The 27,882-nt window shown below is 42.6% G+C and overlaps 10 protein-coding genes across 13 annotated transcripts; 5 read left to right on the top strand and 5 right to left on the bottom strand.

The window, feature by feature from the left end:
• Positions 1-1,539: 1,539 nt before the first annotated feature.
• Mfap1 (Microfibril-associated protein 1) lies at positions 1,540-3,235 on the top strand. Its single transcript, XM_002047113.4, has 3 exons — positions 1,540-1,706; positions 1,769-2,681; positions 2,749-3,235. Exons 1-3 carry the CDS (start codon positions 1,637-1,639, stop codon positions 3,182-3,184), a joined length of 1,419 nt encoding a protein of 472 aa, XP_002047149.1. The 5' UTR covers positions 1,540-1,636; the 3' UTR covers positions 3,185-3,235.
• Positions 3,205-8,085, bottom strand: mu2 (mutator 2). Of its 2 annotated transcripts, XM_002047112.4 has the most exons (13): positions 7,682-8,081; positions 7,390-7,608; positions 6,899-7,337; positions 5,933-6,841; positions 5,697-5,875; positions 5,462-5,582; positions 5,262-5,402; positions 4,626-5,201; positions 4,392-4,550; positions 4,285-4,326; positions 4,121-4,228; positions 3,760-4,062; positions 3,205-3,703 (listed from the first exon to the last, which is right to left on the bottom strand). In XM_002047112.4, exons 1-13 carry the CDS (start codon positions 7,790-7,792, stop codon positions 3,474-3,476), a joined length of 3,537 nt encoding a protein of 1,178 aa, XP_002047148.2. In that variant the 5' UTR covers positions 7,793-8,081; the 3' UTR covers positions 3,205-3,473. The 2 variants fall into 2 exon arrangements, 1 of the variants encoding a protein (XP_002047148.2); XR_004303623.2 differs by lacking the exons at positions 3,205-3,703; positions 3,760-4,062; positions 4,121-4,228; positions 4,285-4,326; positions 4,392-4,550 and having other exon boundaries at positions 5,059-5,201; positions 5,262-5,413; positions 7,682-8,085.
• A 102-nt stretch (positions 8,086-8,187) lies between these two features.
• Nulp1 (Nuclear localized protein 1) lies at positions 8,188-11,401 on the top strand. Its single transcript, XM_002047111.4, has 6 exons — positions 8,188-8,443; positions 8,506-8,876; positions 8,939-9,811; positions 9,884-10,210; positions 10,279-10,481; positions 10,589-11,401. Exons 1-6 carry the CDS (start codon positions 8,297-8,299, stop codon positions 10,750-10,752), a joined length of 2,085 nt encoding a protein of 694 aa, XP_002047147.1. The 5' UTR covers positions 8,188-8,296; the 3' UTR covers positions 10,753-11,401.
• On the bottom strand, positions 11,084-13,606 carry Arp3 (Actin-related protein 3). The gene is made up of 6 exons (XM_002047110.4): positions 13,392-13,606; positions 13,107-13,287; positions 12,621-12,935; positions 12,010-12,546; positions 11,863-11,946; positions 11,084-11,804 (listed from the first exon to the last, which is right to left on the bottom strand). The coding sequence occupies exons 1-6, from the start codon at positions 13,433-13,435 to the stop codon at positions 11,709-11,711; spliced, it is 1,257 nt and encodes a 418-aa protein (XP_002047146.1). The 5' UTR covers positions 13,436-13,606; the 3' UTR covers positions 11,084-11,708.
• A 119-nt stretch (positions 13,607-13,725) lies between these two features.
• msk (importin-7 msk) lies at positions 13,726-19,351 on the top strand. Its single transcript, XM_002047109.4, has 11 exons — positions 13,726-14,042; positions 15,153-15,388; positions 15,458-15,955; positions 16,027-16,203; positions 16,280-16,425; positions 16,496-17,293; positions 17,356-17,579; positions 17,644-17,954; positions 18,011-18,213; positions 18,282-18,551; positions 18,617-19,351. Exons 1-11 carry the CDS (start codon positions 13,953-13,955, stop codon positions 18,811-18,813), a joined length of 3,150 nt encoding a protein of 1,049 aa, XP_002047145.1. The 5' UTR covers positions 13,726-13,952; the 3' UTR covers positions 18,814-19,351.
• A 158-nt stretch (positions 19,352-19,509) lies between these two features.
• Positions 19,510-21,519, top strand: ldbr (lariat debranching enzyme). Its single transcript, XM_002047108.4, has 2 exons — positions 19,510-19,802; positions 19,859-21,519. The coding sequence occupies exons 1-2, from the start codon at positions 19,606-19,608 to the stop codon at positions 21,297-21,299; spliced, it is 1,638 nt and encodes a 545-aa protein (XP_002047144.1). The 5' UTR covers positions 19,510-19,605; the 3' UTR covers positions 21,300-21,519.
• LOC6624608 (2-aminoethanethiol dioxygenase) lies at positions 21,405-22,468 on the bottom strand. Its single transcript, XM_002047107.4, has one exon. It carries the CDS (start codon positions 22,259-22,261, stop codon positions 21,533-21,535), a length of 729 nt encoding a protein of 242 aa, XP_002047143.1. The 5' UTR covers positions 22,262-22,468; the 3' UTR covers positions 21,405-21,532.
• Positions 22,469-22,600: 132 nt separating this feature from the next.
• On the bottom strand, positions 22,601-23,251 carry mRpL36 (mitochondrial ribosomal protein L36). Its single transcript, XM_002047106.4, has 2 exons — positions 23,127-23,251; positions 22,601-23,075 (listed from the first exon to the last, which is right to left on the bottom strand). The coding sequence occupies exon 2, from the start codon at positions 23,073-23,075 to the stop codon at positions 22,689-22,691; it is 387 nt and encodes a 128-aa protein (XP_002047142.1). The 5' UTR covers positions 23,127-23,251; the 3' UTR covers positions 22,601-22,688.
• Positions 23,252-23,431: 180 nt separating this feature from the next.
• On the bottom strand, positions 23,432-25,644 carry ArfGAP1 (ADP-ribosylation factor GTPase-activating protein 1). Of its 2 annotated transcripts, XM_002047105.4 has the most exons (5): positions 25,302-25,642; positions 24,626-25,197; positions 24,359-24,563; positions 24,190-24,249; positions 23,432-24,103 (listed from the first exon to the last, which is right to left on the bottom strand). In XM_002047105.4, the coding sequence occupies exons 1-5, from the start codon at positions 25,359-25,361 to the stop codon at positions 23,579-23,581; spliced, it is 1,422 nt and encodes a 473-aa protein (XP_002047141.1). In that variant the 5' UTR covers positions 25,362-25,642; the 3' UTR covers positions 23,432-23,578. The 2 variants fall into 2 exon arrangements, with proteins under 2 accessions (XP_002047141.1, XP_015031266.1); XM_015175780.3 differs by lacking the exon at positions 24,190-24,249 and having other exon boundaries at positions 25,302-25,644.
• Positions 25,645-26,175: 531 nt separating this feature from the next.
• LOC6623750 (ensconsin) lies at positions 26,176-27,604 on the top strand. Of its 2 annotated transcripts, XM_032434974.1 has the most exons (5): positions 26,176-26,333; positions 26,406-26,607; positions 26,666-26,775; positions 26,831-27,005; positions 27,069-27,604. In XM_032434974.1, the coding sequence occupies exons 2-5, from the start codon at positions 26,589-26,591 to the stop codon at positions 27,506-27,508; spliced, it is 744 nt and encodes a 247-aa protein (XP_032290865.1). In that variant the 5' UTR covers positions 26,176-26,333; positions 26,406-26,588; the 3' UTR covers positions 27,509-27,604. The 2 variants fall into 2 exon arrangements, with proteins under 2 accessions (XP_032290865.1, XP_032290866.1); XM_032434975.2 differs by having other exon boundaries at positions 26,177-26,333; positions 26,406-26,775; positions 26,857-27,005.
• The last annotated feature ends 278 nt before the right edge of the window (positions 27,605-27,882 follow it).

Below are 27,882 nucleotides of genomic sequence, written 5' to 3'. Positions count from 1 at the left end.
CATAACGAAAGCCCGTAGAGAGCGTGAGTATGGCCAACAAATAACGACGGATCGAGTCCGAGATCGAGATAAAGATCGATGGCAGCGAGAGCACAGCGACGGGCACACAGAGGAGACCTGGGCAATGCCTTAATTGATATCTTTAAGAAATTCATAAAATACATTTTGTAATTTTTATGTTCTCCAACTTTTTGCAGTTAATAAAAAACAAATATTCTATGCGAACTGCTCTTTGCGAAACTTTCTATCCATGTGCCATTGTGTTTATCTACGAATATTATTTAGGGAATATTTCAATTTTACGATCTTTTTGCAATCAAGCTAATAATTTATTGTTGATATATCAGTGTGAAAAGTGCAATGGAAACCTTAGAAATATTTCTCTACTGGCACTCTGATACTCTACCTTATAGATGTGTGTTGAAAGGGATTTGCGGAAAATACTGGCGACAACTTCTTCCAAGCAGACACTCGACATTAATTGAACACGCACTCAAAGACTATTCGGCGACGCGTTCTCCAACAAAGGAAAACAATGTGCGTTCTACGGAAAAATACATAAGTTTAATTATTGAGCAATAAGCCTAACTAGTGGGGGTTCGAGTAATAACACCCTCTCGGTGTATTTGAAATGTTTGAAAAACTCAAATGAGTCGCAAAGACAAAAAAGTGCGCCAATTAATATTTGAGCGTCTATACGATTTTATCTGTACGGTCGGTTCAATTGGCACGCGGGGGGCTTACGTCTCCGGTTATGCATATTTGGTGTCTCATGCTTGGATAACGATAACGAGTTCGATCTGGTACCGATTTACATCAAGCAGCGGGCTTGCGTTCTTTGTTAATAGAAAATTATTTGTTTACGATTATTTTAATGGTGTTTGCTGTTCTTGCAAAATGTTGTGAGTGTTTAATTTAAATGAAATGTATTAGAAATTGGAATTGAAAGCATTTGTCACTCGCGTCGCATAGTTCAAATGAATAAAATAAAAACATACACGCCAATAAATTTTGATTAAAATTAAGGAATTGTCACATGTACGCCACATGTGCCGTGTTCTTAACAATAAATAAAAGGTACCGCAAAATTCAAAATAAGGATTTAAATAATTTAAATTTCCCAAATAGACTTTCACAATATTAAACCTTAAACAAAAGCATATTAAATATATGAAAAAATTTGTTGTTGCCCTTTGGCCTGGGTGTCTATCCGCCCCTGGACATTGGAAAAAGAAAGTGTAAGAGTCAATTGTTAATTGTTTCCATTAATGAGAGTGGGCGTTTAAATTGCTAAAATGGTCGGCGTCTTACATAAATAGCATTAATTATTAAATGTACCTCAATTAGAGGGAGACTTCGTATAAAGTGTACTGAGTCATTGGACATCAAACAACAGGTAAATAACAGGCAGACTTTATATATTTAAACTTAACAGAGCGCGCCAGTTTGGCTTCAGTACGTCTGTATACAAAATGTTAAACTCAAAATGGTTTTGTTTTATAATGACTATCGCGACGCGACAACCGATAGTATCGACGATAGAGTTACAGCTCTAACAAAAACAAAACGTACTTCATACAGAATATAATAAAAACTTAAGTAAAAACAAAGTTGTTTTGGGTAAATCGTGTGAATAATGAGCGCTCCCACCGCCCCAACGGGCATACAGTGCACCGCGGGTGCGGTGCCCATACGAAATGAAAAGGGTAAGCTAGCATAAAACTCTCGTGCAAGAACCTAAATAACAGATCTCTTTGCCATGCTCTAGGCGAGATTTCCATGCAAAAGGTTAAGGTGCAGCGTTATATTTCTGGCAAGCGACCTGATTATGCCCGCGCCGACTCCAGCTCGGACGAAAGTGACGATGATGATTTCGTGGACAATCGGAAGCGCATGGAGCGAAACAAAGCGGAGCGCCACAAACTCGAGCTGTCTCGACGAGAAAGTGGGGACGAGAAAGCTGCAGAGCAAGAGGATGAAGCTGAGGTGGATGATCCACGCCTGCGGCGTCTGCGTGCACGCCCTGTGGACATGGAAGATTTGGAGCGCGAACGTCGTGAACGCCATAGGCATATCCATGAACCTGAAATGGTAGAAAGCGCTAGCGAGGAAGAGCCTCTCCCAGACGAAAACAGTGAACAGCAGCGGCGCATCGAACGCGGCACCAATAAAATTACTCTAGCTTCGGAATCTGACACGGACTCTGAGCTTAGTGACACAGAATTGGAAAAGCGTCGTTTAAAGTTGCGGTCGCGCATGTTGCAGCAGCAACGTGAAGAAGAGGTGCTACAAAAGGAAGACGAAAAGCAGTCGGAATCATCAGAGTCGGAAAGCTCCGAATACGAAGAGGAAACAGAGAGCGAGGAGGAGAACGAGCCGCGTCTGAAGCCGCTGTTTGTCCGCAAGCGGGATCGTGCCACCATACAGGAGAAAGAACGCGAGGCCCAAAAGCAAAAGCAATTGGAAGCCGAGGCCAAACGAGCGGCCAAGGAGCGAAGGCGCGCCACATTACGCTTGGTCGAGGAGAGCGTAAAAAAGGACTTGGAGAAGATCAAGCCAGAGACAAACGAAGCGTCCCTAGATGATGTGTGCACAGCCGATGAGAACGACGAGGTGGAGTACGAGGCCTGGAAATTACGTGAACTGAAACGCATGAAGCGAGATCGCGAGGAGCGCGACAAGTAAGTTATATACACTTAACATTCAGCATGATTAGATTAAACATTTTATATAACATTATACTTGTAGCGCCGAACGTGAAAAACTTGAAATCGAACGCATGCGAAATCTCACCGAAGAGGAGAGACGCCAGGAGCTCCGCTCGAATCCCAAACTCGTCACCAATAAGGCCACCAAAGGCAAATATAAATTCCTGCAAAAATACTACCATCGCGGTGCCTTCTACCTGGACGAGGAGAATGATGTGCTGAAACGAGATTTCGCGCAGGCCACGCTCGAGGATCACTTTGACAAGACTATTCTGCCCAAGGTGATGCAGGTGAAAAACTTCGGTCGCTGCGGTCGCACCAAGTATACGCATTTAGTTGATCAGGATACCACAAAGTTCGATTCGCCATGGTATGCCGAGACCTCCAACAATATGAAATTTCACAATGAACGCGCCGGCGGCATGCGGCAGCAATTTGACAAGCCAACGGGTTCCAAGCGCAAGAAGTTAGAATAGTTTAAATAACAATTATAAAGTTGAAAAGTAAATACAAATTAGAATATAATATCCAAATACTTAATTGGCATAGGTCTTTCAAACGGAAGCAGCATCAAAATATCAGAAAAAATCAAGGCCGTAGAAGTAGGAACTAGGTGATTACTGACTTGATTCGGATTACGTACTCTAAATTTTTGATGCTGCTCGTGGCCAGCCGGCACAACGGTTTCGCTGTCGACGACATCTAAGGCAAATCTCACAATATTTTGCTTTACAAAAATCTTTAAACCTATTTACATCTATTGAACTATTTACATATCTGCGACAAGTTGAGTTTGTGCTCATCCAGCAGTTCTATGTTACGTTGTACCAAGGCTTGCATAACGCCTTCAGTTTTAATATATTGTACATTCTTGTAGTTTCTGAGCAGCTGCCAAATGTGTTTGTCCTGCTTGCTGGCGACCACATACAAATGCACATTGCTGGCAATCGGAGGCGCTTTAGTGTGAACCATTCCCCCGGCGCATTCAATGATAGCTGTGAAATTAAACAGAACTCTTAGATGAACTGCATGGAGCTGTAGATTTAATTACCTTTCATGTCCGTGATATTCGGCTGGATGTCACCAGCGAGCATAAAATCTAGTCCTTTCAATAAACTGGGATTTTCAAATACTGATAAGGGCTTAAATTTGAAGGTTTCCTCGAACTTTTCATCCTTGAATATATGATCCGATTGTACGATAATAGAACGTGTTTCCTTCATGCCGTGTAGCCACTTAGTCGACAAGATGGGTTTATTCGCTGCAATTCCAACCAAAAATTTATATGTACGTTCACCCTTGTCCATGATGAGCAAATCACAGTCTAGTGGATCCGTAGTGACTTCTATAGCATCTATAAAGAGGAAAATATATTGACAATAAAACTTCGTAATCAATTGATAGTAACTTACTTCTTAAAGATGCCAATACAGCGTTCAGCTCGGTATAATTGCACATGGATAGTGCTAAGCGGATTTTTCTGCCCGAAATTTTTATCTTCTTTATATAGTCGTTTATATCTGGAAAATACTCAAATTACCATAAACTGTAAGCGTTTCAATAGTTCAACAGGCACCTTTTAGTGATTTCCGACTAGGCAACTTATTTTTGCGGGTATCTGTGGAGAAATAGAAAAGTGGTTAAATATCACCAAATCCTAAATTACACAATTTCTACACATACCATGCGTTGAGGCATTAGAACTAGTCGTTGGCTCCTCTTCCTTGTCACTTTGAAAAGCTTCTTGTGATGTTTTTCGGCTGCTCTTATTTTTGGAAATGCCACCTACTCCATTGACCTTCTTTTTGGCTTTGGCAATATCTTCTTTAGTTTCCTCAGTCACTGTAAACAATAAACATAATATAAAGTATAAATTATAAACGTATAATACATAAAATACGACCCGCACGGACTCACAATCTGTTTTGCTGGTCGACTTGCGGAAACTTCTAAGGCTAGGTGCAGGCTCCTTTGAAGGTTCCTTTGACGAGCTGGTATCTTTTTCGGTGGGCACCTTTACTGAGCGCCGTAGTTCTTTTCTTGTGGACAGTGCTTCGTCAGTTTTGGCAGCATGCTTTTGATTTTTGGGATTTTCATTGCCATTTGCTTCAATAATATCAACTAGTTGGGATTGTCTTCTAGTTCTGCGGCTTACTGGTTGTCTGTCCTGGTTAGTAGCTGGTTTATCATCGCTCGAGTCCTTAGACTGTTTAGGTTTTCTTAATTTACTTTCCATGCTGTAGCTTACAACTTTACTATCATTCTTCTTTTGCTCTTGCCTAGGCTCGGTTGCAATTTTATCTTCATTGGTAGAATCTTCGCTTTGATAGGTTGATGCAGCACTCGTCTCCGATAATTCTTCTGTTTTGTTACGAGTTTTGCGTAATCTCTCCCGCATGCTGCCTTTCTTAGAAGCTTCATTTTTTTGCGGTTTGGAGTCTACGATGTCGTCAGATGTTGCCTGGGATGTTTTGCCGCGTGTTTTTTTCGGAGCTGCAGGGATTTAAATCAGTTCATAAATTGCTAAACAAGAACAAAACTTCTGAGACTCACGCGCTATGGATTCCTCGTTAGACAGTGACGATCGCTTCCGTCTTGTCTTTGTTTCTATCGCTAGAGTTTCAGGCCCGGACGCTGCTGTTCCTGATTGCGTGGGCGATTTTGAATGCTGGCGAGTGCGCCTTTTTTTGCTTGCTGTAAGAAAACTTTGTACCTATTAGTTGCTATATAAATTATATATAATTAAAGCTTACTTGAAGCTTGTGGGGATACTGAACGAGGAGAAGCACGTCTGCGGCCATAACTTTTGCTTGCTTTTTGTTGACCTTCCTGTATGGCGTCCATTTCATTTGGGAGCTCCTTAGATGGCGGTATCTGCAAAAATGTTCAGTATATTTCTTGGTAAAGATCATGTCGATATGACATTCTTCGAACTGATAATATTCGATTTACTCGGACATGCTCTTAAGTTCGAAAATGCGAAAGTACCTTTTTTTCATTAGTTTTCTCTAAAGCGTTGGATTGCATATCAAAATTAGGTTCCTCATCATCTAGCGGTGAGCTCGGCATTGCAGATAGAGCAATTAGTTGGCTGAGATCTTTATCAAGTTCATCTCCAATTTTGATGGAATCGGGAACATGAAGCACGACAGCCGAACTTTCATTAGCTAGAACACAAATTAACGTTAAGCTGATATAATATACATATAATATTTCCATATTACCTGCAGTTTTATCAGTTTTGTTGGTGGGTGGGATAAACAATTGAGTCTCCATCATATCTTCGGTGTTATTATGAATTTGAGCAGTGATATTCAGTATTGTATCTACTGCTTTATTTGACACAGTTGTTTGGGGTCTAATAAATGCCTGTGTGGCAATAAAGTCTTCAAAATTGTCTTCAGTTCCATTTGGCGTTGGCTTTGGCGAAGGCACTGGATGTGTTGCTTTTGTGGGGAATACCTGTGTTTCAATGAAGTCTTCGTTATGGTTGTGAATTTGGGCTGTAATACTCAATCTTGTGCTCATCGTTTCATTCTGTTTGGGTGTAGATGGCTTGGGTCTTACAAACGCCTGTGTGGCAATAAAGTCTTGTAAATTGTCCGAGGATACGTTCGTTTTACGTTGTCCTGCTATTCCCATAGGAAATGCTTGCGTTTCAATAAAGTCCTCGTCATTGTTATCCGCATTTGAAATTTGTAAATGCGTGGGTGCGTTTCGCGCTGGAAATGCCTGCGTTTCAATAAAATCTTGCGAGTTATCTTGCAGCTCAGCTGGAGTGGGCTCTGGTGTCTCAATATTTGTAGCAGCTGGCTGCTCTGCAACGCCAAGCTTTTCGTTGTCATCGACTTTATTCGATGGGCTAGAGAGCACCGTTGCAGGCAGATTTAAATCAGGCGTGCACGAGCCTAAGCGTTCATTTGGTTCAACATCGAACATATCAAATATATCTGGAGTGCAAGGAACATCATTAAGCTCTTCTGATTTTTGCCCTGCAACAGATAGATCTGGTGTAAGGCAAATATCGGCACGCGAAGACACATCGTTAGCCTTGGTGCTGTTTAATGCAGTGCATTTTGAATTGGATGCAGACCAATTCAAGGCACTCATATCCAAGTCTGCACCTGAGTTATCTGAAAAGCAGAAAGTTAAATCTATAATATTCCGATGAAGATAACGCGTTGAATTACCATCTGGCTGCCTGGTAGGAGGAAACACTGTCAGACCACCATCGCCAAGTAGGAGCGAGGAGTCAAAATCATCAATGGCATCTTCATTGTACTCATTGAATTCCTGCGTGCAAATGCGTATTTGAGTGCCTAGCTCGGAGCCATCGTCTTCACTGACAATATCCTGATCTTGATTCAATAGAACAGGATTATTAACATTCAGCATGACATCTTGGGTTTCGGGAATCAAAAAATCATCGCCCAATGAAACTTTGGAATGCTCGTGACCGCTTGAAGGTCGATTAAAGCAAATAGCCTGAGTTTCAGGAATGGTGAAACTTTCCATATTTGCCGTATTGTTTGCAGACTGCGGCTCAGATTCAGGAATTAAAAGGCTTCCAGAAGTTCTATTAAACGACTTATCTTTCGTCCCCTCCTCAAAGCCACTCGTGTCGTTTGCCTGCAATGAAAATGGTTTATCATTTGAAATACTCTTTGACTGATATAATTACCGCTCCGTTATCCAGGTGCTTGCCATCGTTAAATTGCAGCTTGGCAGCCACATTACCAAAGCGCAAATCCACAAGGCCGTTGACGGCATCTGCTTCGCTTATGCTCTTTATTTCCAGACCCGTTTCCAGGCCCTTCACGTAAACTTTGCCAGTCGCAGCTGATACACGCACGATTCCGCCGGCTATGATAACAATTGTAGCATGCGCGAGCTCAATAGACTGAGGAACCAAGTAAATATAGAAAGGCACTTCAATTTGTGTGTAGTGCGAAGGAAGCAATAAGACCTCTCACCTCATCGTCTATAAAAAACTCTAGGCCCAACCGGCGTCCGACACGATATATGATGTCTGGTTCCAGCTCAACTGCCACTTTGTTAAGGCCATCTATGCTTAAGGCCACCATAATTATAATGATGAACAATGATTAAAAATACAAAAAAATGGCGCGGGCGCGAAAATTGATGATAGCTTCGTGTCCAAAGTGGGCTTCACTTGGACTCTACTACTCTGACCACTGGCAGCAACACTTAACAAAATAAACAACAATATTAGTTTATAACATTAAGTCACCAAAACAGTATAAACAAATGGCTTAACATGAATATTCACAGGTCCAAAAAAATAGAAATATACAAAACTCCGTTTCTTCCGCTGGTCCAGCAGCCGGAATGCAAGTGTGACCGGTACTAGGTGAAAATAAAAATGCTTAAAGCGAGAGACAACAGACCGCTCACAGTAAAGAATGTAATTGTCGCTGTTATGTTAATAACATTCTGTATATTTTGACAGGGATGTCAGTCTTCGTGACAAAAACAAATAAAATAGAACAGGAAAACGACATTTATTTGTAGATTTTTTTGTAAATAATTTTTCACATGTGTAAATTTGCTTAGTAACAAATAAAAACATGTCCGCACGAATGCTAAAAAAGATGCAGGGCGGATCAGACATTCTAGCTACGCCGCCCGATGATGAATTAGACAACGACCACTTAACTGACAATGACGAACTAGACACGGTCAGAGGAAAATCGCATTTAAATCCATTTGATTTGGTTAGTATACATACGTTTTCAATGTGCGACGTTGGCTTTACTAAATCATGTGTGATTTGCAGCTAAATCAACAGAGTCTCTCGGAGAGCGAATTCAAAGAGGACGACAACGAGACGGAGCACCCATCGGCGGCAATACAGGCAAATACCGCTGCTAAAAAAAAGAAGAAGAAACGGAAGAAGAAGGTCAGGTCCCATGGCAATCATATCAGTAGCGAAGACAATGAGCGCCAGGACAAATACTTTGAGAAAGTTGATCCACTTCTGGGCAAAGTCTACGATGCAGTGCCCAAACAATTGGAGAAGACACCGGCGCCACCAACAGCTGCAGGAGCAGCTGGCGGCGGACAAAAACTTTTAATGGTAGAGCTAAAGCACTTGAATCAACAAAACGAGATGCGACGCACTTTTGGCAGGCGGGTTGTCAAAGTTGAGTAAGTTTCTATCAACAATAACTAAGCTTGGTTATGGTAATAATTTGACACTTTTCTGTTAGAAATAAGCGCGGTCGCCAGAAGACTACACTTAAATCCACCTACATGGTAACTGCCAAGGATTCATGGCCGCCGCTAACCAAAAACATCATCACAATGAAGTTGCTGCCAACACCCGAAACGCCTGGCACATCCACCAGTCCGAGAATTCAAATAAACGACGAAGAGAATGTGCAATGGTTCACATTCCAGCACAGTCAGTACTATCAGGGCGTGCAGCACATGTTTCTGTCTGCATTGGAACGCATTGATTCGGAATTTTTGATTACACTTATAAAGCGTTGTCCGTACCATGTCGACTCCCTGGTGCAGCTAAGTGAGGTTTGCAAGATGACCGAGGACTTTGCTCTGGCGTCCGAGCTGATCGAGCGTGCACTGCTGCTGCTGGAATCTTCACTGCACATCAACTTCAGCCTGACGTCTGGCAATTCGCGTCTGGACTACAGACGACAGGAGAATCGCGCCTTTTTCGTTGTGCTCTTTAAGCACGCTCAGTACTTGGAGGAGCGTGCCTGTTGCCGGACAGCTTTCGAAATCTCCAAGCTGGTATTGAGTCTGCAGCCTGATGTTGATCCGTTGGCCATGGTACTAGTCATCGACTATTACGCCTTACGCAGCAAGCAATTTAGCTGGCTAGTGGAATTCTACGAGTTATATAATTCATCACGCAATCTTGCCCAGTTGCCCAATATGGCATACTCTTATGCGCTGGCGCTTTACACGCTGCACGGCAGATGTGAGCGTGCCAATGAGGCGCTGCAATATGCGTTGCTCATGTTTCCCGGCGTGCTGCGTCCGCTGCTGGATGAGATGTCTGTGCAGACGGATAAACGCGTGCTAGCCTCATCATATTTCTTTACCGATGTGTCTGGCGAGTGAGTCACCATTTACCACTATCAAGCTCGGTTAGCCCAATCTAATCAATAAACTCTCTTTCTCCGTTTTAGTCAATCGCCAGCGCTACACCAGCTTGTTTGCTTGTATGTGTGCCGCGCCAAGGTTGTGTGGCGTCAGAACGATGTTCTCTTTTGGCTGGAAACAAATGTAAATGCTGTAATGGATCGCATAGACAGCAAAGATCCGATTATCAATGATTACAAAGATAAACGATCAGTTCGCTACGGCGGCACACCACCTCGTCCCATTCTACGACATGTCATACTATCTGACTACAAGGAGAAGGTGCCGCTGGCCGTTTTCGTCTCGAAAGAGAAGCAGGCCATCATGACATACGATCCGCTACCACCCGTTGACAGTGTCAATTGCTACCAGCGGTTAGTTAAAGAAAATAACTATGACTGGATCCTAGAGGATTTTCATTGCTAACTTCTTGATTTCACAGAAAATCATCTTCGAGCAGCAGCCCAACCACAAATACCAACAACTCTGTTTCTATGTTTTTCCAATCGTTGTTGCCATCATTCAATCTGAACAATATTGCGGCTGTACACCAACAACCGGACGCCGCAGCAGAGGCTGGCGCCGCAGCACCAGAAATTGTTGGCTTTCCACAGCGTCAGCCCAACGTTCAAGGCGAAGCAGAAGGTTAAATTTTGATTTGGTTTTGTCTCGTTTGTAAATTTTAATTAGAAGTTTTTCTGGTGGCAACTTTCTCATTATCTCTGTGTATATTTGTTAATTTATTCCTGTAGAAGCTGGTATTCAGCAATCGTTGACTTTGATGATGGACGCCATGCGTGACTTTTTGCAAAACTTTCGCATTGCCGAGCACTTGCGCTCTCCAGAAACAGCCGTTGCCCAGTCGAGCAGCAGCAATGACGACGAGGAAGAAGGATCTAGCGACTATGTGGATTAGAACAGTCAGTCAATTAATATTATTATTATAATATATTGTATCCCTCACAGCCACTTAAAGACAACAATGCACATTTCTATAAACTAAAGAGTTTAATATTTGCATCGCTTAGTATGCAGCATCCCAGAGCGAGGCTCTCGCGTTAGGGTTTTTAAAAAACTTGTCGCTTTTTGTTGCTTAGCCGCAGCTGTCACAAAATTTCAATATAATTAAATTTCTAATACACATGTGTATTCATCCATTAATAAATTTTTTGTCAAAGCTTTAGAACAAACAAACAACCGAGCATTTTCACTATTTTGGTTTAAGGGGCAATTATTATAGATGTTCATGTCACCTTGAGCTTAAAGAATGTTTTATTGATTTAATGAATGCCTTTTTCAGTTACGCTTATCAATATAACAAACAGATTTCTCATCAATATTAGATTTCATCTTTTTCTCTTTTGCATATAAACCTTTTGCAGTTATTGCAATTTATAAATATTACTATGACAAGTACAATTTCATATATAATTGTGTTTGGAGCGGGATTCAATGAAGAGCCGTTTGGTGTGTGTGTGTTTGTTTGTGAATATGCATGTGTGTTGGATGTGTGTTTGGGATATAAAAAGTTACACATATACAATTATATAATCTTGTAGAAGTAATGCACCTTATAAAAAGTTTAACTGGCAGACATTGTTGTTTAAAGATCTTTTAGCTTAAATTCAAAATCAGAATCACACAAGAAATAAACATTTGGCCAAATATGATTTACGCGTATTGCTGATATATAGAAACATTTTAGACAACTTTAGAGCTTAACACATAGAAAATCATTACTAACGGCTAAGCAATACTATAGCGTGGAATACGTGATCGCATATTGAATATAGAAAACGAAATCAAAACGAAAATAATAAGTAATAATAACGCGGAATTCGACAGACAGCCACGCACTTTAAACGATTATGATTATGTCATGGTACCAAAGACGGGGTTATGACGGCAAATGCTGGGTCCGTACTCCTCATAGGCAGCCTTTGTGTGACATACCTGATAGAACTCGGGCTGCAAAGAAAATTTAGTTATTTCCGATATGTTCCATTTAATGGTATTCAATACTTACCGTTGAAGCCAGCATGCTGCCTCCAAACCAGACGGCATAACGTTGCATATGATGCGTGATCACTTGCACGTCAATAGGTTTTGGCTGAAACCGATAAATGTTTAAGATTATGACTCATTGATTTAATTCGTCAGCATATCTATCTACCTTAATGCGTCCCTCAGACAGGTTCTCGCTAATGCGCAAGCGAGTGTCCACCGATCGCTTAATGTCGCGTTGCAAGCGTCTACCAAAGTCTTTGAACATGGTCGAGCCGCCGCTCAGCACAATATTGTTATAGAGAGGTCGTCGTACATCGATTGGGCAGTTTTGTATGACATTGTCAACAATCTCCGATAGCGGTATAGTAAAATCTGGATTTGAGAACTCAGGATGAAAGAAGATTTCCGGTCCGAGAAAACGTTCATAGCCCACATCGACGCTGAACGGCTGTTTCGTCACCGTGTTGAGGCCCGTAAAGTTGCGTATCCATTTACTGGGCTCCGCATCGTACTTGGCAAACTCTTTGGCAATGTCTGGGCATATGTAGCTGTGTTTCTCTTTAATCGCTTTGGCAGTCTCGAGGCTCTGTTCTGGCGGTATGCCTACCTCCCGTTCACGCAACAAACTTTGAATGAACGACGTAATGTTGCGACCGGCAATCGGTATATGCTTGATGCATGAACCAATCACGTAACCTTCCGCCTGTTGTACAGTAAGGGGGAGGTAAAGAACTGAGATAAGATATGCAGGCCAATTGAATAATGTTACATACATACCACGGGAATAACATGCGTCACACCATCACCGCTGTCTACTACAATGCCGGTTAGCGTGCGCTCTTCCACGGATCTAGATGCCCAACTGGCAGCCAAGGCCAGGACGGCCTGTACCGCAATATAAAGACCAGGAACATTAAACGTTTCAAACATGATTTCAGCGGTATATTCTCGATTCTCTGGCGTATTTAGTGGTGGCTCGGTCAGCAGAAAATGATGATCCTCTGGCTCGGCGCGCAAATACTTGAACACGCATTGCTCCAAGAAGCGCTCCATGAGATCCCAGTCTTCGACCAGGCCATGACGCACAGGATACTATAAACACAAAGGTTTAACACTTAAGTAAATAAGTCAACAATAATGTTTGAATCTTTATGTTTAAACACTTTTGGCCCACATATCACTTCATATCAGCTGTTTTCATATTGCGACGAATTTACAAATTTCGATACGGTAGGATCGGTAAAGATAATACTGCTTTCTTACTTTAATGGAGTAGCCCGTGGCGTCGAACGCCTCGTCGCCAATAAAAAAGTCCAGATCCTCAATGCCTTTTGTGACGCGTCGCTTATTGGTGTCGCCCACACCTGCTGACTCCTTGATGGCAATTGCCGAGGGTATTATAAATTGTGGCTCCTTGTTGCCAGCATAACCCAGTTTAGTGTAGCTACAAAGATAAACATTGGATCATGAGGCTTTAATATAGCCAATGCACCTCACTCCACTCCACAGACGATGACAGCAGCTACAACTACCACACACGAAACTTACCCGGTGCCCACATCGATTACGCATGCCGGTAGCCTGCCTGCCATGTTGACTGAGGATTTGATTAATTTTGCTATTTAACGGGCTAAATTACACTTTAAGCTTGAATTTCACACCACTTTCAACTGGATTGCCTTGCTGATAAACACCAAACTTTATAAATTTTCAACCACACCTCCTCCAGCGACGATGTGTCATTTAGAAAAACTTCGCTCTTTGTCACTCACACACACATTCACAACATCTATATGGACAGCGTTGCATTGACTGAATGCGTTTTACAACACTGTCGAAAACAATCGAAACTATTAGTGTCAACAACGATAATATATCATCACACGCTTCGTGCGGACTCGCAAATTTCGGCGCTGTGTGTGTGGCTGTGACAGCCTTTTTCCACGTTTTTCCTATTAACGTATAATTTTGCTATTGGCCTTGCCAGTGCACCATTTATATCGATAATTAAGCTAAACGTTAGCGAATTGCGGGTGCTTAGTGGGCGCTTCTTTGTTTGTGCAGCAATCACAGCAAAACCGGCGAATAGGACAATCCACATATACGAAAATGGAGGCACAAAAATTGACGGAACTGTTGCGCGCAACCATTGATCCAAATCCGGAGCAAAGGAAAGCGGCCGAGGATCAATTAGCACAAGTAAGTGACCAGCTACTAACCAGCAAAGTGCCATGTCGCGATCTTATTTCTACTACCCCAGTGGCGCCTTCGCCAAAGCATGAAGAAAACCATGTGCTTTTTTAATTGTTCGCTTTTAACCTCCCTCCCTGTCTATCTGCTCTGTATGCGTGTGTGCGTGTATATGTGTCCGTGTGCTGCTGTGCGGGCGTGCTAGTGTCAATAGTAAATTGATATTGGCCAAAAACAGCAGAAGGCAGCGACTATTTCTTGTTTGCAATACATTTAGCAAGCTGTGGCACACAATTTGGCCCGTTGGCCCTACGGCCGTGCGGCAACAAGTACTGTTGATGGGAGACGCGCGGGTGGTGCGCTTACAAATGCACTGAACGAATCAACATACACATGTGCAAAGTGTCTGTGCGTGTGTATGTGTGTGTGTGCGTGTGTGGTGCACCGTGTCTTGGAATTCATTTGAAATAATTGAAAACCGTTTTCTTCCGCATATAGTACAAACTATTTGGTAAATTTAAATAAAAACCCTTTTGCTATCCTTAAAATAGCAAAAATTCTTAACAAACTAATTGAAATGCTTACGTTAAATTAGTTTTACACTAGCTTTGTATGAAATTAATTGAAGGCAATTAAGTTCTCTTAATGAGACACAGCATTACATTTTCTTCAATTAGCTGCGCAGCTTGTACCACTGTCCAAGAGCCTCTTGTTTTGTGGCTGAGTCAGCTTCTAACAATTTCCATGCCCCTCCTTATTCAATCGGTTAATTAACTTTATCAGCATATATTGCAAATTACTGCCACGGCCACGGCACACTGTTCAGAGCTTCTTTAATGGGCGAACGCATGCCATTTAAATATATAGCATGTATATATGGGAATTGTGCTTAGAATTTTAAGTATTACGATTTGGGAGGAGCTTCGTGGCTGGTGCTGCATGTATTGCTATTGTTTTATCAATATAATTTTCCAATCTTTGGATTGGCATGCGAAATGTTATCCCTTGTGTATGCCACTGAATCGAATTACTCATACGCCATGTTATGCGGCAGCTGTGTAAACAAATCAACAGACGGAAAACCTATTTACACATGTTCTCTCACGTTCTCTGCCTCAGATACACAAAATCATTGGTTTTGTGCCCACCATTCTGCAAATCGTAATGCAAACTACGCTGGAGCAGCCGGTGAGACAGGCTGGCGCTGTCTATCTAAAGAATCTGATCAATAGCAGCTGGTCGGATCATGAGACTAAGCCCGGTGAGCCCATACCGTTTTCCATCCATGAACAGGATCGCGCCATGATACGTAGCGCCATTGTGGATGCCATTGTTCATGCTCCAGAGCTGATCAGGTAAGCTGCGATCACATTTTCGGTATTCAGTTCAACAAAATCTAATCATGATTGTGATGCCCTCTACAGAGTTCAGCTCTCAGTCTGTGTTAATCATATCATAAAGAGCGATTTTCCCGGCCGTTGGCCCCAGGTGGTGGACAACATCAGCATCTATTTGCAAAATCCGGATGTAAATGGCTGGAACGGCGCCCTGGTCACCATGTATCAGCTGGTCAAGACCTACGAATACAAACGCTTTGAAGAACGCACGCCGCTCAATGAAGCAATGAATTTGCTGTTGCCAATGATTTATCAGCTCATGATGACGTTGCTCAACGATCAGTCGGAGCAATCGGTGCTGTTGCAAAAACAAATACTCAAGATTTATTATGCACTAACGCAGTACAGTCTGCCGCTTGATCTCATCACTAAGGAGATATTCTCGCAGTGGATGGAAATTTGTCGTCAGATTGCTGATCGCGCTGTGCCCGATTGTTCACATCTAGATGATGATGAGCGCACCGAATTCCCCTATTGGAAAACCAAGAAATGGGCGCTGCACATTATGGTGCGCATGTTTGAGCGGTAAGTCCACAGAGTTTTGTTTTATGTAAGACTTCATCATATTCCTTTAATATCCATTAATTTATTTGCAGCTATGGCAGTCCCAGCAGTGTTGTGAGCGAAAAGTATCAAAAATTCGCCGAATGGTATCTACCCACCTTCAGTTCTGGCGTCTTGGAAGTGCTGCTCAAAATCCTGGACCAATATCGCAATCGTGTCTATGTATCGCCGCGTGTTCTTACTGATGTGCTGAACTATCTGAAGATTGCGTAAGTTTGCTAGCACAATAAGCTTATGTTAGTGAAGGCATGCTACAAATGTTTTAAATTTCATTTTCCCTTTTAGTGTGAGCCACGCCTACACCTGGAAGCTGATCAAACCGCACATGGTGGCTGTTATTCAGGATGTCATATTCCCCATCATGTCATTTACCGATTCGGATCAGGAACTATGGGAGAGCGATCCCTATGAATATATTCGCCTCAAATTTGGTATGCCCTTAACCACAGTCCATTCCGTATACAATTTTTTTAATCATCCTCTAAACACTCCGTTCAATAGATATCTTTGAGGATTATGCCACGCCCGTGCCGGCTGCTCAGTCGCTACTGCATTCCGTCTGTAAGAAACGTAAGGGCATTCTGCCTAAGGCGATGGCTACCATTATGCAAATAATTACCTCGCCCAATGCGGATAACAAGCAAAAGGATGGTGCACTTCACATGATTGGCACACTTGCCGATGTCTTGCTGAAGAAGACGTTATATCGCGATCAGGTTGAGTCCATGCTGACTACCTATGTGTTTCCGGAGTTCCAGAATCCGGCCGGTCATATGCGTGCACGTGCCTGTTGGGTTTTGCACTATTTCTGCGATGTCCAAATCAAGAACCCTCAGGTGCTGGCCGAAACAATGCGCCTGACAACCAACGCCTTGCTGACAGATAAAGAGCTGCCCGTTAAGGTGGAGGCCGCCATTGGCCTTCAAATGTTCCTATCATCTCAGGACGAAGCACCGCAATATGTGGAGTCTCAAATCAAAGAGATTACCAAGGAGCTGTTGACCATCATACGCGAAACTGAAAACGAAGACTTGACAAATGTCATGCAGAAGATTGTGTGCACATTTACGGAGCAACTGTTGCCGGTTGCCACGGAAATTTGTCAGCATTTGGCAACAACATTTAGTCAAGTGCTGGAATCGGAGGAGGGATCTGATGAGAAGGCCATTACGGCCATGGGTCTGTTAAATACGATAGAAACACTGCTCAGCGTTATGGAGGAACATCCGGACGTGCTGCTTAATTTGCATCCAATTGTGATTAACGTAGTGGGTCACATATTCCAGCACAACATTACCGGTAAGTTAGGAACTATCAAAATATCTAGGATTGTGGACATTTATTTTTGGTTTTTTCCACAGATTTCTATGAGGAAACCTTCTCGCTTGTCTACGATTTAACGTCCAAGTCAATTTCAGCCGAAATGTGGCAAATGCTTGAGCTCATTTATCAGGTTTTCAAAAAGGATGGTGTCGACTATTTCATTGACATCATGCCGGCGCTGCATAACTATGTTACCGTCGATACGCCGGCCTTCCTTTCCAATCCAAACCGTCTCCTGGCCATCCTGGACATGTGCAAAACTGTAAGCTGGACTAAAGAGGTCCTTGCCGTGTTCAGTCTTATTTTATTTGATTTTCTTTGTGCAGATGCTGACTAGCAATCCTGGAGAGGATCCCGAATGTCATGCTGCCAAATTAATGGAGGTAATTATACTGCAATGCAAGGGTCAAATTGATTCGGTGATACACATGTTTGTGGAGCTGGCTTTGTCGCGTTTGACACGCGAGGTGCAGTCATCCGAGCTGCGCACTATGTGCCTACAGGTGGTCATTGCGGCCCTGTATTACAACCCGCAATTGCTGCTGTCCATTCTGGACAAGATGTCGCAGCCAAACAACGAACCAATCAGCTCGCACTTTATCAAACAATGGCTGCATGATACGGACTGTTTCCTTGGGTACGTTAAACTCCTTACTTACCTTCAACTGTAAACTAATTAATAACTTTATTTAGCATTCATGATCGCAAGCTGTGCGTCTTGGGTCTATGTACTCTAATCTCGCTGGGCGATGCCAAGCCTCAGGTGCTTAGCGAGGTGGCGGGCAAGATTGTGCCATCGCTGATATTGCTGTTCGACGGGCTTAAGCGAGCCTATGAATCGCGTGCACAGGAGGAGGAAGAGGAAGAAGAAGAGGAGGATGGCGATGATTGCGAGGGTAAAGAACAAATTTAAATAACTGAAGTAAACTGAAATGTTACTAACGCATCTATTGCTTCTCCACAGAGGCTCTGTCGAGCGATGAAGATGAAATGGATGAGATGGCGCCAAACTATTTGGACAAACTGGCAGACTACACCAAAACGAAAGGCGCTGCTGCCGGCTTTGAGGTGAAAGCTGAACTCAAGGATGACGAAGAAGATTCGGATGATGAAGCAGAGGAATCGGTTGGCGATTTAAATGAAACTGGCCTTGAAACTTTCACCACGCCCATAGACGAGGAGGAGAACGAGAGCGCCATCGACGAATACTGGACGTTTAAGGAAGTTATTACTGGTAAAATAACCTGAGGTCTATAAACTTATGTTGTTACTAACTTCTATTATTATTTTGTTTTTTAGCACTTTCCGCCCAAGATCAGGCCTGGTACTCGTTGCTAACCTCGAACCTAACGCCCGAACAGGCCAAAGCGCTGCAGGAAGTGGTCGTGACCGCTGATCAGCGCAAGGCGGCCAAAGAATCGAAATTGATTGAGAAGCAGGGCGGATTTGCGTTCCCCCAGACCACCGTGCCCACCTCGTTTAAGTTTGGCTCTTAATTGATGGTGGGACACCAACTTAGTACGCTTTTCTTCTGACTTCATTGTTTCTCAAATTCTTTCCATTACGAAAACAAAAAAGAAAAAACCTAGTGGCTGGAACTTGATATGATGGCTGTTGAGGCAATCTTTAGATTCTCGTACATATTTTATGTACACATATTTACACATACACGTGTTGCATGCATCGACCCAGCGATGGGTGGGGTGATCGCTTTATATTTATTGTAGATTTATATTTTTAAATTCTATCTTGGCAATTCCATGCCAACTAAATTATAATAACTTAAGTTGAAAGTCTATTGTATATCATTGTATGTAACTATAAACGAAAAACTATTTAGAAGTCGTCTCATGAAATGAGATCGAGCCCAGATAAGCATGGATCATACACACTCCAGCGTAAAATGGTCAGAATGAGAATTCAATGTAGAGCATTTCACTTACATTGTCTACACACACACACACACTCGTATATAACGTAATAGACGAAGCGATATTTTTGAAAAATAAAAACATTTTTAACGTTTGAATTAAACTGTTGACCGATGTTTTTATTTGACGGAATTTGAGCTCCCTCTAGAGTACTGGCGATGTCAATTGGTAAAACTTTTGAAGTTGGCTCTCAATTCCAGTGTTGTGCAACGACACATGGCAAGGCTGATTTTACATATAAACAAGATGGTGGCGGTGCACCGATAACATATACCGTTTTTTGCCATTCACGGATTGTGTTGTGTTTATGCTGCATTTGTTTATATTTTAGGAAACTAAACCAAAAAAGGCGCGAATATGAAAATCGCCATCGAAGGCTGTGCCCACGGCGAACTGGAGCGTATATACGAGACTTTACAAGGCATCGAAAAGGAGCGCAACATTAAAGTCGATCTGCTTCTCTGCTGCGGTGACTTTCAATCGACGCGAAATGTTACGGATTTGCAAACAATGGCCGTTCCAAGGAAGTACCTGGACATGTGCACATTCTACAAGTGGGTGGCTGAAACTATGACATATTGAATACTTAATTAAGTCAAAACCATTACAGATATTACAGCGGTGAGCTTGTAGCGCCCATTCTAACGATATTTATTGGTGGGAATCACGAAGCCTCCAACTACTTACAAGAGCTGCCCTACGGTGGTTGGGTAGCACCAAATATTTACTACCTTGGCTACGCGGGCGTGGTCACTGTAAATGGCATCCGTATTGCGGGCATTAGCGGCATTTACAAGGGTCACGACTTTTTGCGCGGCCACCACGAATTCCCGCCGTATACGGAGAAAACATGTCGCAGCGTCTACCATGTCCGCCAGTTAGAGGTGTTTCGCCTGAAGCAACTTTCCGGCGAAGTGGACATATTCATGTCGCACGACTGGCCCAGGGGCATACAAGAATATGGCAACAAGGCGCAACTGCTGCGGTTTAAGCCACATTTTGCAGAAGACATAGAAAGTGGGCAGCTGGGCAGTCGTCCGCTCGAGGAGCTGTTAAAAGCTGTGCAGCCGACATATTGGTTTGCTGCGCATTTGCATTGCAAATTTGCTGCACTTGTGCCGCACAATAGAAACTTTAGAAACAAGCCCCTGGATGCGGATGACTCTAGCAGCAGCAGCAGCAGCGATAGCGAGGGTGAAAATGAGGACAAGGATGGGAGCAGCATACAGCAAGAGCCTGTAGCAATGCCTTTCACCAAGTTCCTGGCTCTAGACAAATGCCTGCCCAAGCGACGCTTCTTGCAGGTGTTGGACATACCCACCAGTGAGAGCACTGAAGGCAAATTAACGCTTGAATACGACGCCGAATGGCTGTCGATATTGCGCACGACGAATCATCTAATTTCGGTGAAGGATACCAATTACTATTTGCCCGGCAAGAAGGCTGGCAGCATTGAGGAGCGTTGTAATTTTACGCCCACCGCCGAGGAGCTATCACATATACGCAGTAAATTCAAAAGCCTCAAAGTGCCTCAAAACTTTTGTCGCACTGTGCCGGCGTTCGATCCCGTCGAGGAGCACAACTACAAGCAAATGCACATTGAGCAGGCAAATGCACAGCTGAATCCACAGTGCGTTGAGTTCTGTACCATCCTGGGCATAGACGATCCGCTTTGCTTGGCCATGCTGGCCAATGGCAAGGATCTTCCACCAACTGGCAGCATACTGGAAAGCTCTGCTGAACCTGAGCTGAAGCATAGCCCAAAGGAAGTGCCTGTAGAGGAGAGCTGCACGTTTCCAGAGCCTTTGGCAACGCCGCCCAAACGTAAACTTAATCTGTCGCTGCCAGCGCCGACTGCAGCAGCAGAGCCGGACAGAAATGTCATTGACCTGCCAGATGAAGTGGACGAAGAGCCGGCGCCTCCTTTAAATGATTCGGACGATTCAAAAATTGAAGAGAGCACTGTAAATATTTCCATTTGTGGTAGTCCCAATCTCAAGAAGCTCAAGAGACGAAATCAAAGCATCTACCAAGCTGAAGATGACGATTGAAAAAAAAAGCATTATCGACCTAATTAAAATAAGTTTTGGCTTTCTCTCGATGTACTTTGTTTGTAGCTAAGTTAATCTTGAGCCAGTGGAGTACTCCGCTGGATGTTTATATTAAAAAAAGAGGCAATTTTATTTAAATAACACAGAAAATGTTTGAAGCTGCCGCTCCTGGCATGCTGTACGTGATGTTGAGTGGAAATAAATTAAGGTTACATATAAATTTAATGGATACTTCACTGTACATCGGTGACATTGGCGCCGTAAAATTCGGTGGCGCACATAAAGACGCACTGCAGCACAGAATCGGGCGTTTGTGTCCAATCACAGTAATAGCTAGCTGGCGAAGGAATGCACTGCAGCTGCAGCTGGTCACCATCCGACTTGGGGCGATAGAAGCGGCAACGGCGAGGACCATATATCGGCATATCGGCATCGTATGGTGGACTTAGTATATCGAAAAAGGCAGCTATGCCGCTTCCGGCATGCGTTATCTGATGATAGTTACGCTTGCGTGGCGTGAGCAATGCGCTTGATGTCTCGGCTGTCACCAGGCTGGGCTCCTCGGCTGTTACCTTCACCAGCGTGGGATTCATGTCATACAATAGCGGCTCATCTGGGGCCAGCTGCTGTGAGTAGCTCTGTACGTGCAATTTGCCCCAGATGCAGCGCAGCAGGCCGTACATCATGGGATGATCGTGCAACGGAATCGAATTGTTGCCGCGCACTATGAACAAGCTCATGGAGAAGCGTTCGTCCTCGAAGATGTGCATGTAGCTGCAGGGTGCACGGGCGGCATTGGTGACATCGTCACGAAACAGCTCCTCCTTGATGTGCAGATCCCGATAGGTTAGCTCATCAGTTAGCTGCTTGAGATGCTGAAGATTGGCATTGAAGCTGGCAAGATTGGCACGATCGAATGTCTTGAATGCCTGGCGCAGCACGCTCATAAAATGGCTTGTCATGGCCAAATTCCGGCGATTTGTTTCGCGTTATCAGTAATGCACCGGACACGACCACCAACTTTAACTGACGTCAGGTGTGTTTTTAATGGCTTATTCGACACGAGCCCTTGTTAGTTGAGCTGCGAAGCAATTGCGGCGACAAAATTTATAGATAAACAAAGCGTCAGCTGTTCGACAGTGTTGGAAAGTGCACAAGCAGCCAGTTGTAAAAACAATTGAAAATCCTTAAATTTTATTTAAAACTTTATTAGTAATTCTCGAGCCGACAGCTTTTTCAAATATGAGTAAAGCCTGCAATTTTTGTGTATTATGTAAGGTATTGATTTCGTACTACGTCAATTGAACCAATTTTTTTTTTAATTCAAGCAAACAGAAATAAGTGGACTAATTACATAGATATAGGTTCTTTTTGAGGAACAAATGCTCATTAAAAGCCCCTTTCCTTGGATTGTGTGGCATGGGTCAAGATCCAGGATTTGTAGTCACGTTTCTTCATTGCCATTTGCTTGTGGCGCGGGTGCGTTGGACAGATGACATAACTGCGCTCCTGACGCACCACGATGTAGCAATCCTTACAGCGGCGCTTGAGACGTCCCTTCACCTTGAATCCTGCCACTTGTTGTACGAGTGAATTGAACGGCACCAGAAAGGATGTTGTATTTGTTGTGGGCACCAATTGCTGAACAATTGTGCTGTGAGCCGGTGTGCTTGTGGTTATGGCCGTGGGACGCATTAGCATATGGAAGCCCCGTGTGGGTGTGACGGCATTCCAAAGCCGCGCGCTGCACTGCAGTAATTTACTTGCAAATGACATCTGTGAAGTGATTTTTAATTTATATTTCCCAATAATTACACAAACACGCACCTTTTACCACATTAGGGTTGCCAGAGTTTGAAACAGAATTGTTGGCCGCGTTGCCAACCATTCACAATTTACGAACGGATAAATTGAACTAGTTCACATTAAATAAAATATGTGATTTTTCAAATAATTGAGACACGCACGATAACTTGTTAGATAATTAGATGGGGAAGGTGCTTACGTTGGAATTCATATATATATATATTTTGCATATTAATTCGCTTTGTATTATTTCTATTTAAAATTGGTCTAACCTGTAAAAATAATAATGGAAATTATAACCGTTCTTTGTTGAAAATCGTTAAATATAAGTTTGAACATAATATTCGTTGATTACATTAAATGCGCGTACGAATAAATTGAAGTTTCTTTAACAAAATGACAACAATCAAAAATAATACAAAACAAATCAAAATAACTGACAAATACACTTCACTAATGCTTCACTTCCGTTGTTAATTCATTAACAAATCCCATGCATCATCCTCGGCGCTCGTTTTGCCGCTCGACGAGGCAGCGGGTTTGGGTTTCACATTTTTCACATCCAGATTGTCAAAACCTTCGCTCAACTTCTGTGAAGTCTCCTGCATCTTCATACTGCGGCGAACGCTTTGACCACCAGACGGTGTATTTTGATACGATGTCTCCGCATTCTGATAACTTGTTGTATTGAATCCAGCCCAATCGTCGTCTTGGGTCAGCCCGGCACTGGTTTTGCCGATGGCATTGCTGTTAAGCTGATTTTGATATGAGCTGGAGCTGGTCAGATGCGTTTTGTTGTTAGCATTCTCCTGCCAGCCACCCCAGTCACTGTCGCTAACGCCGCTCTGCTGGCCCAAACCGCCGGCCAGGTTGCCACCAACCGATTGGGAGCGTTGATAGCCGCTGTCCTCGAGACTGGGATCGTTGTAGCCGCTCTGAGACGATGTGTTGGTGCCACCTGCCAAATTACTCCAGCCACGCTTGCCAATATCCGTCACCTTGGGGTTCAAATAGACACAAAAGAGAATTCAGCAACCAGTTTTTCTAACATTCCGAAAATAAGTCTCTGCATGTGATTACCGACCTTATAGGCCACATCTGTTACCCCACTCTGAACGGTTTCTAGCAGGGTGCCTTCTTTAATCTACAACCAAAACGAAAAGCAAACGAAAACTCAAACAAAATTATACAAAACAAAATAAGAACAGCAACAAAACAAAGAAAGCCCAGCTGATTTTTCTATATCAACACACCTTGGTCGAAGCCAAATTGACTGTAGTTACGGCTTTTTCCTTGGCAGTGCTTGCCAATTTGGAAGCATTTGAAGAGAACAGGCTCCAGCCCGATGCCAATGTGGTCAGCGTGGAGTCTATCAGCTCCTGAGATTGTGTTTTCGGTGGTGGTTCCCGTGTAAACCCAAATCCGGCATATTTGCCGCCCTGATTCGGTGGCAAGTTTCTGTGAATGTTAGGCCAAGTTTATAACGCATCAGTCATATGAAAAGTGCACAAATAATATACTCTGGACGCGAAGCGTTCTCCATTTGGCGACGGCTAAAGAACTCTTCCTTCTGATCTTTGAACTCCTGTGTCTGGAACTGCTGGTAGCCGCCAGTCTCGTTATAGGCGCCACCTCCATTCTGATAGCCCCCAACGGTGCCGCTGCCACCATAACCTGTTGCGTTAGTGCGGGTCTGCGTAGTGCTACTAGAGCTGGAGGCATAGCTGCTGGAGCTATACGAATTGTTGCTATTCAAGCGCGCTTCGGCGTCCTTTTGATTCCAGCTTTTGCCCTGAGCCAGCGTTGATATCTTGTCGCGATACAAAGCTGCTGCTTTGGAATTGTATCTTTGCGTTATGGGTGCACGCTCGTTCCAATCCTCCTGATCTTCTAGAAATTCACGAGCATTGCGATTACCGCCGACTTTCATCTTCTCCAGCTCAATGTCCTTCCATTTATCCATAGTTACAGAGCGCACAAACGACAGGTGAACGCCCAGGCTGCGGTGCTTGCCAGAACACTCCAAACATATCCAAATGCCGTAGGTAACGGAGACCCACTGTGGATTGTGGGTGCCACACTCGAAACATTTCTATGAATCAATTTTGAAACAGTAAGGACACGTATTTGCCCAAGTTTTTTCTTAATGTCTACTCTATGCTGTTTTACACACATGTGTGTGTGCCTTAACCTTACCGAATTCTCGTCCTGAGGTTTCAGCTCTTGCAGCACGCGACGTGTTCTGGGACTAGCCATGGCGACAATTAAGAACCGTCTTTAAACTGATTTTCACACTGCGCTGCCTTCACAGTTGATATCAAACTTTTTGCTGACGTTGGCGTTGGTTGCAATTGTTGAATTATGAAAATGCGACATTCATGTAAATTGCAACAACGGGGGCTAATGCTGATTTGTTGCACTTAAATTAACACATTTAATGAATTTGTGCATTTGTTTCCTCAATCCTAACTGCAGTCATAAAAGTTAATTGCCAAAAAAAAAAAACTGTTTAACACAGAGTTCCACTTGGAATGCTTGTAGTAAGTGTGACCGTGCCAAGAAATACACTGATTGCGCCGAAATGAACAAATTACGGCTTTTTTTTAATACCAGCAATGGGTGGACCAATTTAAAACTGACTACAATTTAATTGAAATAATTAAATTTATATTGCTTATAATATCAATATATATAATAATTAAAAGTATTAAGCTCTGTTGACGTGTTAAATTTGTGAATAAAAAAAAATTTAGCATAGACCAAAACTAATACCAAAATACCAACTACAAAAGCATTCGGTCGCACCGCTTTTAAACAAGTTCGCATTTCAGTTAGGATGCTCATCAGTGCTGCCAGTCAAAATATTTTCTATATAACATTAGCCTTTTTCATAGGTAGTCAGCCGAAAACCTTAGAAATTTTATACTAAAGTAGCTGTTTACTAATATTGCAATAAGAAGTGCACGCCCCATATATAGCAATATTAGCTCAGAAATCTTACTTATCTATTTTATATGTGTATATAATTCGATTCAGCTGGTTTGTTGAAATTACGGTTGGCAGCACTGGTGTTCACTTGTCGATGCAACGACGCACATTTGCAAGCATGCTGCAATTGCAACTCCACACAATCAGCTGTTGTTGTTTACATTTTACTCGCTTAATTACATATTTGCTAATTGGAGAAATATGCCAGTTAAGAGCTTTAAACTACTTTTAACTTAAATTGTAAAGAAAAAAAGAATCCACCAAACCTCAATTAAATTATCTAACATTTATCATTTCTTTTAACATCTCTAGCTTTGCAGCTTTGCACCACTTTTCGTTGTCAAGGGTCTGGGGTCTAACAGCGTTGCAATAAATTGTTCAGGGCAAGTTATTGTTGCAAGCTATTGCACTTTTTCAAAGTTGCAACGCCAAATTGGCACCTATTTTGCTACATTTTACATACATTAGTGCTTAGCCTAAGGCAGCGGCTGTTTAATGGCATCAACAAGCAAAAGTAGGTTAAATAGTTATTGTTTTATAAAATAAACCGGTTTTTATTTAATTCACTGCAGTGGATGATAAATTGAGTACGAAACGCAAACGAAAGACTGAGCCAAAGAAGTGGTCCGAAAGGGAAGTCAATGATATTTTGAATTATATGCGAGTGCACAGAAATATTGAGGTTAGAAATGGCGCGCATTTGAAGTTCTATTGACAATAAAAAGTTTATGACATAGAAACCAACTGCCCAAATCTACTATAGAAAACTGATAGACGAAAGCAAGTTAGACGCGACCTGGAACTTGGTTCGTTTCAAAGTAAAGGGCGGCTGGCAAAAGGCAGATGCGCACAGAAAGTCCATTATGGCTGGAGAGGAGGATGGCGACGAGATCGATGATACAACCTTACGAGGTATAATTACAGATTGCAAAAGTGAGACAATGAATGCATTAACTAATTTAATTTAATTTACAGCAAAATTGGTAAGGTTGTGCCCCCACTACGAAAAACTGAGTGACATTTTTTCGGTCCGCAAGGAAATGGAGGTGGTTGGGCGTGAGTCTCTGGAATCTCGGAGCAGTCTAGACATGTTGCATTGCGAGGACGAGTCGACAACCGAACCCCTGTTCACATCTGGGATCGAAGACTTATCGCAGGTGGCATCAATGGATGCAAACAGAAGGAAGTTTCAAGAAGATCGCCTTTGGGTTGAGAGGGAGACTCTCAAATTGCAACAGGAACAGTTTTTGTGGGCCAAAGAAGTGGAGGAACGCAAGATGAGATTAGAGGAACAGCAGTTTAAGTTGGAGGAACGCCGAATTGCATTGGAAGAGCAGCGACGAGAAGCTGATTTCCAGCTAAAACAGCTAGAACTTGAACTTAAATATTTTTTTTCCTTAAAGGCTTTTCATTGAGGATTTTAAAAAATAAAAATTAAAATAATATTATTAAATAGAATATTTAGGTACACTATTAATACATGTACACTATATACTTCTTTTGAAAAACTATTTGATTTGTGTAAATGCTCTTCCAGATTTCCAGTTACCATATCCAAGGATTTCTTTATGGACAGGCCTTATGGTTCTGGTTATATGAAAAAATCAATTATATATATATATCCATACTGTAGTTGAAATCAATTTGAAACTGGATCAAGTTTTGCATACCTTTTCTCTGAGTACTCGAACAAATTTAATTAATTATTGTTGAATTTTGGTATTCGTAAAGGTTGTGTTATCGATGAGGCGTCTTACAAATTATAACTAATCATGCTGATCTGATTTTC

Source organism: Drosophila virilis, chromosome 3 (assembly GCF_030788295.1).
Source record: "Drosophila virilis strain 15010-1051.87 chromosome 3, Dvir_AGI_RSII-ME, whole genome shotgun sequence".
In the NCBI taxonomy this organism is placed as follows: Eukaryota; Metazoa; Arthropoda; class Insecta; order Diptera; family Drosophilidae; genus Drosophila; species Drosophila virilis.
Note: the sequence above shows the minus strand (reverse complement) of the source record. Positions and strands in the feature narration are given on the sequence as shown.

Coding starts and splice junctions, on each gene's coding strand:
- Mfap1 (XM_002047113.4), top strand. CDS start 1,637: ATGAGCGCTCCCACCGCCCCAACGGGCATACAGTGCACCGCGGGTGCG. Junction 1,707..1,768: donor GCCCATACGAAATGAAAAGG/GTAAGCTAGCAT, acceptor GCCATGCTCTAG/GCGAGATTTCCATGCAAAAG. Junction 2,682..2,748: donor GATCGCGAGGAGCGCGACAA/GTAAGTTATATA, acceptor TTATACTTGTAG/CGCCGAACGTGAAAAACTTG.
- msk (XM_002047109.4), top strand. CDS start 13,953: ATGGAGGCACAAAAATTGACGGAACTGTTGCGCGCAACCATTGATCCA. Junction 17,955..18,010: donor GATACGGACTGTTTCCTTGG/GTACGTTAAACT, acceptor AACTTTATTTAG/CATTCATGATCGCAAGCTGT. Junction 18,552..18,616: donor GTTTAAGGAAGTTATTACTG/GTAAAATAACCT, acceptor TTTGTTTTTTAG/CACTTTCCGCCCAAGATCAG.
- LOC6624608 (XM_002047107.4), bottom strand. CDS start 22,261: ATGACAAGCCATTTTATGAGCGTGCTGCGCCAGGCATTCAAGACATTC.
- LOC6623750 (XM_032434974.1), top strand. Junction 26,776..26,830: donor GAGTGCACAGAAATATTGAG/GTTAGAAATGGC, acceptor TTTATGACATAG/AAACCAACTGCCCAAATCTA. Junction 27,006..27,068: donor CGATGATACAACCTTACGAG/GTATAATTACAG, acceptor TTTAATTTACAG/CAAAATTGGTAAGGTTGTGC.
- mu2 (XM_002047112.4), bottom strand. CDS start 7,792: ATGGTGGCCTTAAGCATAGATGGCCTTAACAAAGTGGCAGTTGAGCTG. Junction 5,403..5,461: donor AGTATCCCCACAAGCTTCAA/GTAAGCTTTAAT, acceptor GTTTTCTTACAG/CAAGCAAAAAAAGGCGCACT. Junction 4,551..4,625: donor GTCGACCAGCAAAACAGATT/GTGAGTCCGTGC, acceptor TATTGTTTACAG/TGACTGAGGAAACTAAAGAA.
- mRpL36 (XM_002047106.4), bottom strand. CDS start 23,075: ATGTCATTTGCAAGTAAATTACTGCAGTGCAGCGCGCGGCTTTGGAAT.
- Arp3 (XM_002047110.4), bottom strand. CDS start 13,435: ATGGCAGGCAGGCTACCGGCATGCGTAATCGATGTGGGCACCGG. Junction 12,936..13,106: donor CCACGGGCTACTCCATTAAA/GTAAGAAAGCAG, acceptor TTGTGTTTATAG/TATCCTGTGCGTCATGGCCT. Junction 11,805..11,862: donor GCAGCATGCTGGCTTCAACG/GTAAGTATTGAA, acceptor TTTTCTTTGCAG/CCCGAGTTCTATCAGGTATG.
- Nulp1 (XM_002047111.4), top strand. CDS start 8,297: ATGTCCGCACGAATGCTAAAAAAGATGCAGGGCGGATCAGACATTCTA. Junction 9,812..9,883: donor TTTACCGATGTGTCTGGCGA/GTGAGTCACCAT, acceptor TCTCCGTTTTAG/TCAATCGCCAGCGCTACACC. Junction 10,482..10,588: donor CGTTCAAGGCGAAGCAGAAG/GTTAAATTTTGA, acceptor TTATTCCTGTAG/AAGCTGGTATTCAGCAATCG.
- ldbr (XM_002047108.4), top strand. CDS start 19,606: ATGAAAATCGCCATCGAAGGCTGTGCCCACGGCGAACTGGAGCGTATA. Junction 19,803..19,858: donor GACATGTGCACATTCTACAA/GTGGGTGGCTGA, acceptor AAACCATTACAG/ATATTACAGCGGTGAGCTTG.
- ArfGAP1 (XM_002047105.4), bottom strand. CDS start 25,361: ATGGCTAGTCCCAGAACACGTCGCGTGCTGCAAGAGCTGAAACCTCAG. Junction 25,198..25,301: donor AACCTCAGGACGAGAATTCG/GTAAGGTTAAGG, acceptor ATTGATTCATAG/AAATGTTTCGAGTGTGGCAC. Junction 24,250..24,358: donor TCAATTTGGCTTCGACCAAG/GTGTGTTGATAT, acceptor TTTTGGTTGTAG/ATTAAAGAAGGCACCCTGCT.